General features: G+C 43.2%; 1 protein-coding gene across 1 annotated transcript; it reads left to right on the plus strand.

The window, feature by feature from the left end:
* Nucleotides 1-758: 758 nt before the first annotated feature.
* On the plus strand, nt 759-1,992 carry LOC308418713 (glyceraldehyde-3-phosphate dehydrogenase-like). Its single transcript, XM_080914185.1, has one exon. The coding sequence runs from the start codon at nt 822-824 to the stop codon at nt 1,827-1,829; it is 1,008 nt and encodes a 335-aa protein (XP_080770311.1). The 5' UTR covers nt 759-821; the 3' UTR covers nt 1,830-1,992.
* The last annotated feature ends 8,507 nt before the right edge of the window (nt 1,993-10,499 follow it).

Raw genomic sequence — 10,499 nt, forward strand, 5'->3', positions numbered from 1 at the left:
AAAAGAGAAGTATGATCTGAGTTTTGGGATCCAGTTGTGTTCCATTTCCTTCTTCCTTCTCAGGGTGTCCAGACTCTACTTCACACCAAGCTGAAAGGATAAAGCAGAGTCCAGAATGGATGGAGTTCTGCAGGATTCTGGCCCTGCTGTAAGAGAGTACCAGGAGAAAGAGGGTGGTAGGGAGAAGGCCTTCCCAGAGGATCTTCGTGTTTCAAGGATCTTAATGTTACAGCTGTAGACAAAGGACTTCTCTGACAATCTTCAATGAAATAGCTCTCTGTCCTATCCTTATGGCTGCTGCACGGCTGCCACCCACTCCCCTTCCCCCCGAAAAGTGAAAAAAAGAAGTGGTTGAGGGAAAATAAAAAGAAAATAAAAAGAGTAAAGAGAAGAGAACACATTAGTGTTGTAACCCACCATTGGAGCCTGGCCTTATTTTCCCTTCCCGAGCTTGTTTTGCTAAGAACTCCTTCCTTGTATCCATTGTGGTTTTTAACCAGGCCCAGAACATTCCTTCCGAGCTATCTTTACCCTGACAACATCCAGTTTTGTATACTCTTAACTGCACCTGTTCTCCCTAGACTTCCTTGTTCACCCCTTATAAAAACAGTCCCGATTAAAGCCTGGGTGGCATTCACCCATTACTGAATGACCCATGTGTATGTTTCTTCTTTAATCCCCCAAGCCTCTGTCTGAGGCTCGGTGACAGTGGCAGAGCAGGAACCATCACATTAGAAAAGTGAGAGAAGGCTCTCTGCTCCTCCCTGTTCTACAGACAGCCGCATCTTCTCGTGCAGTGCCAGCCCCGTCCCTTAGACAAGATGGTGAAGGTCGGTGTGAACGGATTTGGCCGCATTGGGCGCCTGGTTACCAGGGCTGCCTTCTGCTCAGGATCTAGCAAGGTGGAGATTGTCACCATCAACGACCCCTTCATTGACCTCGACTACATGGTCTACATGTTCCAGTATGACTCTACCCATGGCAAATTCAATGGCACAGTCAAGGCTGAGAATGGGAAGCTTGTCATCAATGGGAAGCCCATCACCATCTTCCAGGAGCGGGATCCCGCTAACATCAAATGGGCTGATGCTGGTGCTGAGTATGTTGTGGAATCTACTGGTGTCTTCACCACCATGGAGAAGGCCGGGGCCCACTTGAAGGGTGGGGCCAAAAGGGTCATCATCTCTGCCCCTTCGGCCGATGCCCCCATGTTTGTGATGGGTGTGAACCATGAGAAATATGACAACTCCCTCAAGATTGTCAGCAATGCATCCTGCACCACCAACTGCTTAGCCCCCCTGGCTAAGGTCATCCATGACAACTTTGGCATCGTGGAAGGGCTCATGACCACAGTTCATGCCATCACTGCCACTCAGAAGACTGTGGATGGCCCCTCTGGAAAGCTGTGGCGTGATGGCCATGGGGCAGCCCAGAACATTATCCCTGCATCCACCGGTGCTGCCAAAGCTGTGGGCAAGGTCATCCCAGAGCTGAATGGGAAACTCACTGGCATGGCTTTCCGTGTTCCTACCCCTAATGTATCTGTTGTGGATCTGACATGCCGCCTGGAGAAGCCTGCCAAGTATGATGACATCAAGAAGGTGGTGAAGCAGGCAGCTGAGGGCCCACTAAAGGGCATTCTGGGCTACACTGAGGACCAGGTTGTCTCCTGTGACTTCAACAGCAACTCCCACTCTTCCACTTTTGATGCTGGAGCTGGCATTGCTCTCAATGACAACTTTGTGAAGCTCATTTCTTGGTATGACAATGAATACGGCTACAGCAACAGGGTGGTGGACCTCATGGCCTACATGGCCTCTAAGGAGTAAGAAACCCTGGACCACCCACCCCCCAGCAAGGACACTGAGAGCAAGAGAGAGGCCCTCAGTTGCTGAGGAGTCCCATCCCAACTCAGCCCCCAACACTGAGCATCTCCCTCACAATTTCCATCCCAGACCCCCATAATAATAGGGGCCTAGGGAGCCCTCCCTACTCTCTTGAATACCATCAATAAAGTTCCTCTGCACCCACAAAAAAAAAAGTGAGAGAAGAAGAATAAATAAGATGAAGAATAGGGTAGAGAGAAGAGGCAACAGAAAACTAAATAAAGAGAAATTAAGGAGAAAGAGGGGAATTCATAGAGGAAGAAAATGAGAAGTGAAGAAAGATGAGGAAATATGTGTAATGGATCAAAAAACTGAGAGACAATAGAAGTGAAGAGAAAGCAAAAGGAACAGGAAGCTAGAGAGCTCAAGAAAGACAAGAGACAACGAAAAGAATTCACAGAGGATCCTGGTCACAGTAGTGAGAAACATTGAATTAAAAACCAAATCTGGCACTAGAAAGGAGCCCCTCAACAAGAATCAGTATGTATACTGCAAAGAAAAAAGACACTGGGCAAGAGATTGTCCATAGAAAATGAAAATGGGGAGCTTGTGACCCTGAAAAAGAACCCCTGAGTCCTAAGATATTGGCTATGCAGGAAGACAGCAATTAAGGGAGACAGGGCTTGCCCCCCCTTCCCAAACCCAGGATAACCCTTAAAGTGGAGGGGAAACCCACCCAGTTCCTTGTGGGTACTGGAGCTCAACATTTGGTGCTCTTACAGTCTAATGGACCAATTTTCAATAAAAAAAAAATCCTGGGTCTAGGGCTGGAGTGATGACTCAGCAGTTAAGAGCACCGACTGCTCTTTCAGAGGTCCTGAGTTCAATTACCAGCAACCACATGGTGGCTCAAAACCAGCTGTACTAGGATCTGATGCCCTCTTCTGGTGTATCTGAAGACAGCCACGTGTACTCATAAAATTAAATGAATCTTTTATAAAATAAAATCCTGGGTCTAGGGGCCAGCAGGCAATAAACAATATTCATGGACTACACGAAGAACAGTAGATCTCAGTGTGGGCCAGGTATACCACTTGTTCACTGTCATTCCTGAATGCCCCTATCCTCTATTAGGAAGAGACCTCCTCAAGATACAGTCCCAAATTCACTTCCTCCTTGAAGGCCACAAGTAAAAAATTGGCAAGGAGAGCCCATCCAGGTATTGACCATCAAAATTAGAAGATGAATATCAATTGTTTAAAAATAAAGATTAAAGGGTTCAAGATATGGACTGGTGGCTATAGGCATATCCACAAACCTGGGTGGAAATTACAGGAATGAGAGAGGCTAGAAACTAGCCCCCCCCCCATTCATATAGAACTGCAAAGCCCAGGCTAGCATGATAGTGGTGCATCAGTACCCATGTCAAAGGAGACACGAGACAGGATCAAGTCACACATCATCTGGCCACTCCAACTCGGCGTTCTGTTTAAGTGCCAATCAGCCTGAAACACTTCTCTCCTACTGGTGTGGAAACCTGGAATCAATGACTGCCAGCCAGTTTAAGATCTCTGAGAGGTAAACAGATAGGTGGCTGATCTCCAACTTATGATACTTAACCCCTATAACCTGTTGAACTCAATGCCCCAATCTAGAACTTGGTATACAGTACTGGACTTAAAACAAATATATCAAGACTCATCAAGAGGTGGACAAATTTGTGAGGATCATCTTGTGGTCAAATTCTTTTGTGCCAGAATTAAGGTGTCTAGTGGGACAAGTAGTAGATGATTGTGTGCCATGCCAGAAGGTGACTGCATGTAGAACGTAGGTAGAAAAAGAAAAAAGGCCAAGGGAGAGGAAGACCTGAGGTTTACTGGGAAGTAGACTTTACAGAGATTAAGCCAGGAAGATATAGATATAAAATTTATTAGTCTTCATAGATACCTTTTCTGGGTGGGTGAAAGCCTTCCTAACAAAGAGAGAAACAGCGGCCGTGGTAGCTAAGAAGATTCTAGAAGAGCTTTTCCCTAGGTTTGGCACCTCTAAGATAATTAGATCAGACAATGGGCCAGCTTTGGTTGCCCAGGTAAGTCAGATATTAGCTTGTTTCTTGGTGACCAATTGGAAACTTCACTGTGCTTACCATCCACAAAGTTCAGGATAGGTAAAAAAAAATTGGCCTTGGAGACTGGGTTTTGCTCCTCCCCCTTGCCCTGTTTAGAGCTAAAAACGCCCTATCCCACTTCAGCCTGACTCCTTTGAAGTTTTGTATGGGACTCCAGCACCCCTGACTGTTAAAGTAGATACTCTAGAACCTACCTGTAATAATAATAATAATGATTTATATGTTAGGCTAAAAGGTCTACAGGTGAGAAGTATAGTCACAGCTGGCAGCTGCCTATTAGACGGGGACTCACTCCTAAGACATCCCATCAGTTCCAGGTTAGAGACTCAATCTACATATGGCGATACCATGCCCAGACACTAGAGCCCTGCTGGAAAGGACACTACCTAGTCCTGCTGACAAACCTGAGCTGTCTGACATCTTCAGTTGAAAAAAATCGAAAAAACCAACAACACCCTAAACACTATGATCTGACTACTAGTTTGTGACTGACTGAGGACATATCAAGAACTGTGAGCAACCCCATAACCCTGCTAGACTTACATGGGCAGGTCCTATCACCTACAGGTATGGGCCATGTCTAAAAAAATCACCCCCTTACACCTGGTGGCCCACTTTAACCCCTGATTTGTGTAAATTAGCTGCTGGGTTAGACACGTGGGATATTCCCACTCAGAAACTGGGAAAAAAAACTATGCATAGGCACTGTCCTCCCAGAGAAAAAGTTTCTTTGTAACTCTACTCATGACTATGGTAGACCAGATGGGTATTTGATTCCCCCTGAGGATAGCTGGTAGACTTGCTCTTCAAGATTGACCCCTTGTGTACATCTTAAGGTCCTGAATCCAAGGTGTTTTGTGTCTTAGTTCAGCTAATGCCTCAGCTCCTATATCACGAGGCCTTCAAGGTCTTTAAGATACTAAAGAAGGGACTGGGTCTAAGCTGGAAAAAAATCAATTAAAGCCTTAACCCTGAGTGTGTTTCTGGGAGCCATCCAGGGAGAGTTAAAAATAAAAATTGCCTCCCTGGCAACCACTACTCCAGTTTGCGTGCAGCATAGACCTTGATATCCAGAAGATAAAAGATTCTGTCTCCCATCTTCAAGAGTTGCTCACCTCCCTGGCAGAGGTAGTCCTATAGAGCAGGAGAGAGCTAGACCTCCTCTTGTTTTTACAGCAAGGGGGATCACTTCAGTTTCACTCTGATAAGACCTTTGATCTTCTGTTGTTGCTTTTGACCTTCAGGCCTTGGATCTTAAATCGATTGCTAGCTTTTATCAGAGAACACATAAGTACAGTCCATGTTATGATACTCAGACAAGAATATCAAAAATCACACTAGTATAACCTATAGTTTCAAGATTAAAATAAAATCTCCAAAGAAATGGGAGAAATGTATGGCTCTTGGCCAGGTCACCTAGGGACAAGTTGCAGTTGCCCCCCTCCCTGGGACTCTCCAAAACACCCAAGAATGTTATGAGGCTCTTAGCCAGGTTAAGTTGCCCCAGCTCTGAGATTTTTTTCAAAACACCAAGTTCTGAAAAACAAAACAGGGACAAAATTTACTGGCTGACAGCCACAAGGTCTCATAGTAAAGGCTCAAATATGCATTATCATCAGCCTAAATCCCCTTACCCATTGAATCCAAGGGTCACTGTAACCCACCAATGAGATGCCACCACCCCATGCTATTGCTGAAATCTGCCCTCAGAACTATATAAAAATTGTGTACTTTAAAACCTCGGGCCGTCTCTGTCCCACTTGCATAACAACACCAGTATACTGGCCTTATCAATTAAACCTCTTGCCTATTGCATCGTTCTCATTCTCTGTGTCTCTGTGGGAGTGGATACCCTGATCATTGGGCCATGGGGGTCCAACAAATACACTTTAGTTGGGGTGAACCAGGTATAGATGGACCTTGGAGAGTGGAAAGAAGTTTTCAGGGTAAATAAAAATTGTTGTCTAAAATAAAGTTCTATGAATGCCTCATTTTCATGGAGAGGCATTCCAGAAATCTCAGGCACTTCCTGGACAAGTTCTTATCAGAAGAAAGGAAGCTGAACCTGTAATCTTGTCTAAAATCTTAAAGTTCTGTGAATGCCTCATTTTCATGGAGAGGCATTCCAGAAATCTCAGGCACTTCCTGGACAAGTTCTTATCAGAAGAAAGGAAGCTGAACCTGTAATCTCACCAAGGCTACATGACATTTTGCAGATAGAGGGTATAGGGGTTTTGGGCTCCCTAGACAAGGTCAGAGAAGGAGAAATCCTGCTGGTAAAGGGAATCCCCCAGTTTGGTTTGAGTTCAGAAGGCTATCTGAACAATGGTCAAAACATTAATTAGCAAGGCTAAAAAAGGAGGATATGAAAAGGGAAAAATTGATTTTGTGTGCATGTGTTAGCTTGGAAAACCATTTTATTATTTAATCTTCTGACCTATATAATGATTCTAAAACTAATTGTCTTGGATGTGGTGTCAAACACCTCTAATTTCAGCCGAAGAGAAGCAGAAATTATGTTATTCTCAGTTACACAATGAGTGGAAATGAGGACTTGACCACCTCAAGGTATGGTTAAGGGAAAGATTTTTGTTGAAGATATTAGAGAGTACGGCCACAGGCATCTGGAAGAGTCCAGAGCAGGAGAAAAAAATAGTAGACTGAACAGGGCCATTAGAGAAAAGGGGACTATCAAGAGAGGAAGAAAAGAGGGAGAAGGACCAAGAGCGGTTGGCTAAAATGGCAGATTTTTCTAGGAAAGAGAACCTTGAAGAAAAACAAAGCCTCTGTGTAATTTTAATTTTTTTCAAAACCTATTTTTACAGGTTTATTTATTTCTTATGTATACAGCATTCTGGCTACATGTATGTCTGCAGGCCAGAAAATTATTATAGATGTTATTAGATATTTCACTATAGGTGGTTATGAGTCACACAGGGTTGCTGGGAATTGAACTCAGAACCTCTGAAAGAACAGCCAGTGCTCTTAACCTCTCAGCCATCTCTCCAGCCCTTTAAAACCTATTTTTAATGATGGCTCTTAAACAATTTAACCTCCCTTGTAGCCCACCACCAGAGGTAGTGGAAAAGAAAGGATGGATGAAGATGACTTGTTTAGAAAGGTTCTTTGGAGCAACTCTTATCTGTTTTGTCTGGAAACTGGTAGTTCAGTTCTTAGCAGTAGCAACTTGATCTACTAACAATCACTTCATGAATACACCAACAGTCCAGTTCAGTAGAGTCAGGATAGCAAACAGGAATCAGCAGTGGTGGCACAACCTAGCAGAGACAGCAGGCCTCAGCCTCTGTACGAGTCAGCAGGAGGGACCTGGGGAATTCCAGAAGTTCTTGGCTGTACCTCTCTCAGAGAAGTAAAGATCAGCAAGATTCAGGACCTACAAGTTTCACACAATACCAGCAAGTCTAGCTGTCATTGTCCCCTCGAGTCCTTTTATACTCTCTCCAAGCAATACAAGTCTTCCACCAGTCTTGCTTCATCATGTGTCTTGTCTTGGCTGACATCTGCCAATCAGCCTGAGTTCTCACACCATTAGAAATTTTTTGTTGCATTTCTCTCTATGGAGTCCTAACAAATGCAGCTGAACTAAAGAATGTAAGGTAGACCGATACACACATGTCGTTAGCAAAGAATCTTTCATCACATGTCCTTTCATGTGCTTGTGTGGCACCCTAAGGGACAAAGAGCATCTGGTGAGTCATGCTTGAAATTACTGTGAGAAAGGAAGAAGCAGAGCCAAATGCAGACATGCCTGAAGACTTCACAATGCTAGGAATTTTCTTCCATAAAGAATAGTCAGCAGCCCCCGAATGGGTGTTGCTAGATAACTACGTAATGGCTGAGGTAACTGTTTTCCAGGGGACTCCAATTGTGTGAAAGGTCAATACTGACAGCCAATGGGAAGTAGCCAACTCATGCTGTTACCTAAGCCTACCTCACAAACAATGTATAAAAGGTGTGTGTTTGGGAACTCAGGGCCATCACTGTCCTGATTACAGGATGTCCCCAGTATACTGGAATCAATTAAACCTCTTGCCTATTGCATCACTCTCCGTCTCTGTGTCTCTGTGGGTGAGAACATCTTGGACGTAGAATCCATTGCGCACAACACTTGGTTTAGCAGAACATCCTTTCTTCTGTGTTTGCTTCAATGAAACTTTCCTGTCTGCCTTAATGTTTCACACCTTTGTCTGTTTTAATGAAATGTCCCTTCACACGTTTTCCCCAGCAAAACACCATCCAAATAACTTCCCAAAGAACCGTTCAGTTTTCACTTCACCTCTGGGTTGGAGAGGTTTAGGGTACTGGGCAGAGTGATAAATTCTGAAGAGCCAGGATACTGGCAGCATAGATAATGAAACCAGTACTTGTGACTCTGAGAGAGCTTAAGGTCATCATGCTCTTTGTATGCTTATAGGCACTACAGTTCTCCAGAATTGACATATAGGAAGTTCAAAGCCAGTCTGAGATACATAATACATTATTTTTAAAACACAAGTAAAATAAAATAATATATAGATAATTTGGGCCAAGCTTGACAGTTTCCATCTATAGTATGACTGTTTGAGAAATCAGTATAATTTATTGGAAATATGTCAGGAAAGGGCTGGACAATGATCCAAGTGAAATCTTAAGTGAATGGTGTTAACATTCTAATAATTTATTAAAATTTTTTCTTTCTTTTTTATTTTATTTATTTGTTTGTTTGTTTTTGTCTTTGGAGACAAGGTTTCTTTGCTTAGCCCTTGCTGTCCTAGAATGCACTCTCTAGATCAGGCTGGCCTCAAACTCATAGAGATCTGCCTGCCTCTGTCTCCTGAGTGCTGGGATTACAGTTGTGTACTACAACTACTGGGTATTTAAATTGTGTTTCTAATGAGAGGTCTATGCTAGACTGACTCCATGACAGGCGGTTTCCTGAATCTGGATAAATCAATTCCAGGAAAACTACCTCTCAAGGGCGGGCAATCAGGAGCTACCAGAAGCTGCCCTGACAATTGGTCTGAGCCAAGTCTGAGCCAAGAATAGTTAATCAGCAATGGTTTAAGAAAGTCCCCAAAATTTACCAGAACCTTGACTAATACCCAGAGACACCCATACCCTGGAAATAGAGCTAACCAATCATAATAAAAGTCACCTATTTCTCCCTGGAATCCCTCTAACAGGCTTTAAAATTGAACTTGTAAGCTCACTCAACATCTCTAGTTTGGTAGACAGAGATTCCTGCATGCTAGTAATTTCTGAAGAATTTTTGCCTTTGTATACTATCTGAGTCTGAGGTATCCTTCTTCGGTAAATAACAGACTCTTAAACTTAAAAGATTTATTAAAGCCAGGCAGTGGAGACCAGAAGAGGGCAACAGATTTTCTGGAACTAGAGGTATAGGCAGTTGTAAACTTCCCAACATATTTGCTGGGACTTGGGAACTAAACTCAGGAAATTTATAAGAGCAATTTAAATGTTCTTAAGAACTCTTGGATGCTCCACCCTCTGTATTCATTTATTTGTTATTTTATTTATTTTTATGTGTATGGGTATTTTGCCTGCATGTATTGTAAAATACAAAGTTAAAAAAATGTAAAGGGAAATGTAAAAATAAAGTTTTTAAGGGCTCTGAGACTTTTCCAAAACACCCATTCTTGGGAAAGTGAACAAGGACAGAATTTACTGGCTGTGAAAAACCACCGGAGTGGGGAGACCCACATTCAAGTCTCGGAATAACACGATCCCCCAAGAACTCACAAGAGACCATCCTTGCTGTAATCACACGAGGTTTATTTGGAGCCAGCGCGCTGGGGCCGAGACTCATATCCCATGCAGGGCTAGAGGAGTTTGATCCAGAGTAGCTGGGAGAAGGGGTATTTAAAGGACGAAACCACAAGCCAAAGGGGGTAGGAAGAGCGTCATTGGAAAGTACCAAAAATACCAGTGGAAAGTCCCAAGGAAAATCACAAGGGGAAACTCCTTGTTTCTCAAGATTGTTTACAAGAGTTTTATTTAAATTCTTTATGGTCAACCAGTTCCTGGAATAGAATTGCTGAACTGGCTATAACTTTTATGGTCAGCCAGTTCTTGGAACAAAGTCACTCTAACCTTATGGTCAGCCAGTTCCTGGAACAAAATCACTGAACTGGCTAACCTATATTCTGGGCTCTACTTTGTTGCTAGGGGGTGGGGTCTGGATTTATCCTGGTCCTTCAGCTGACAGCCACAAGGTCTCATAGAAAAGTCCAAATATACATTACCAGCAACCTAAAACTCTCAAAGTTTTTGAAAATGTATAAACAAGGTTCTAAAAATGTAAAAACAAAGTTTTAGTGGACAGGTCAAGCTATGCTGACCAAGCTGAGTTAAGACAAAACAAAAATGACTGCTTTAGGAATAGCTTCCTTACCCCTCCCTGTACTGAATTCCAAAGAGAACTACAAATTGTCAACAACCTTACTGCCAAAAATTTCTCCCCCTTTTCCTCCCTGTTTCATCTCCTCTTTCTGAAAATTATACTGCTGACCAATGGTAAAATAGTA

The sequence above is a fragment of the Micromys minutus genome (genome assembly GCF_963924665.1).
Source record: "Micromys minutus genome assembly, chromosome: 3".
NCBI classification, from domain to species: Eukaryota; Metazoa; Chordata; class Mammalia; order Rodentia; family Muridae; genus Micromys; species Micromys minutus.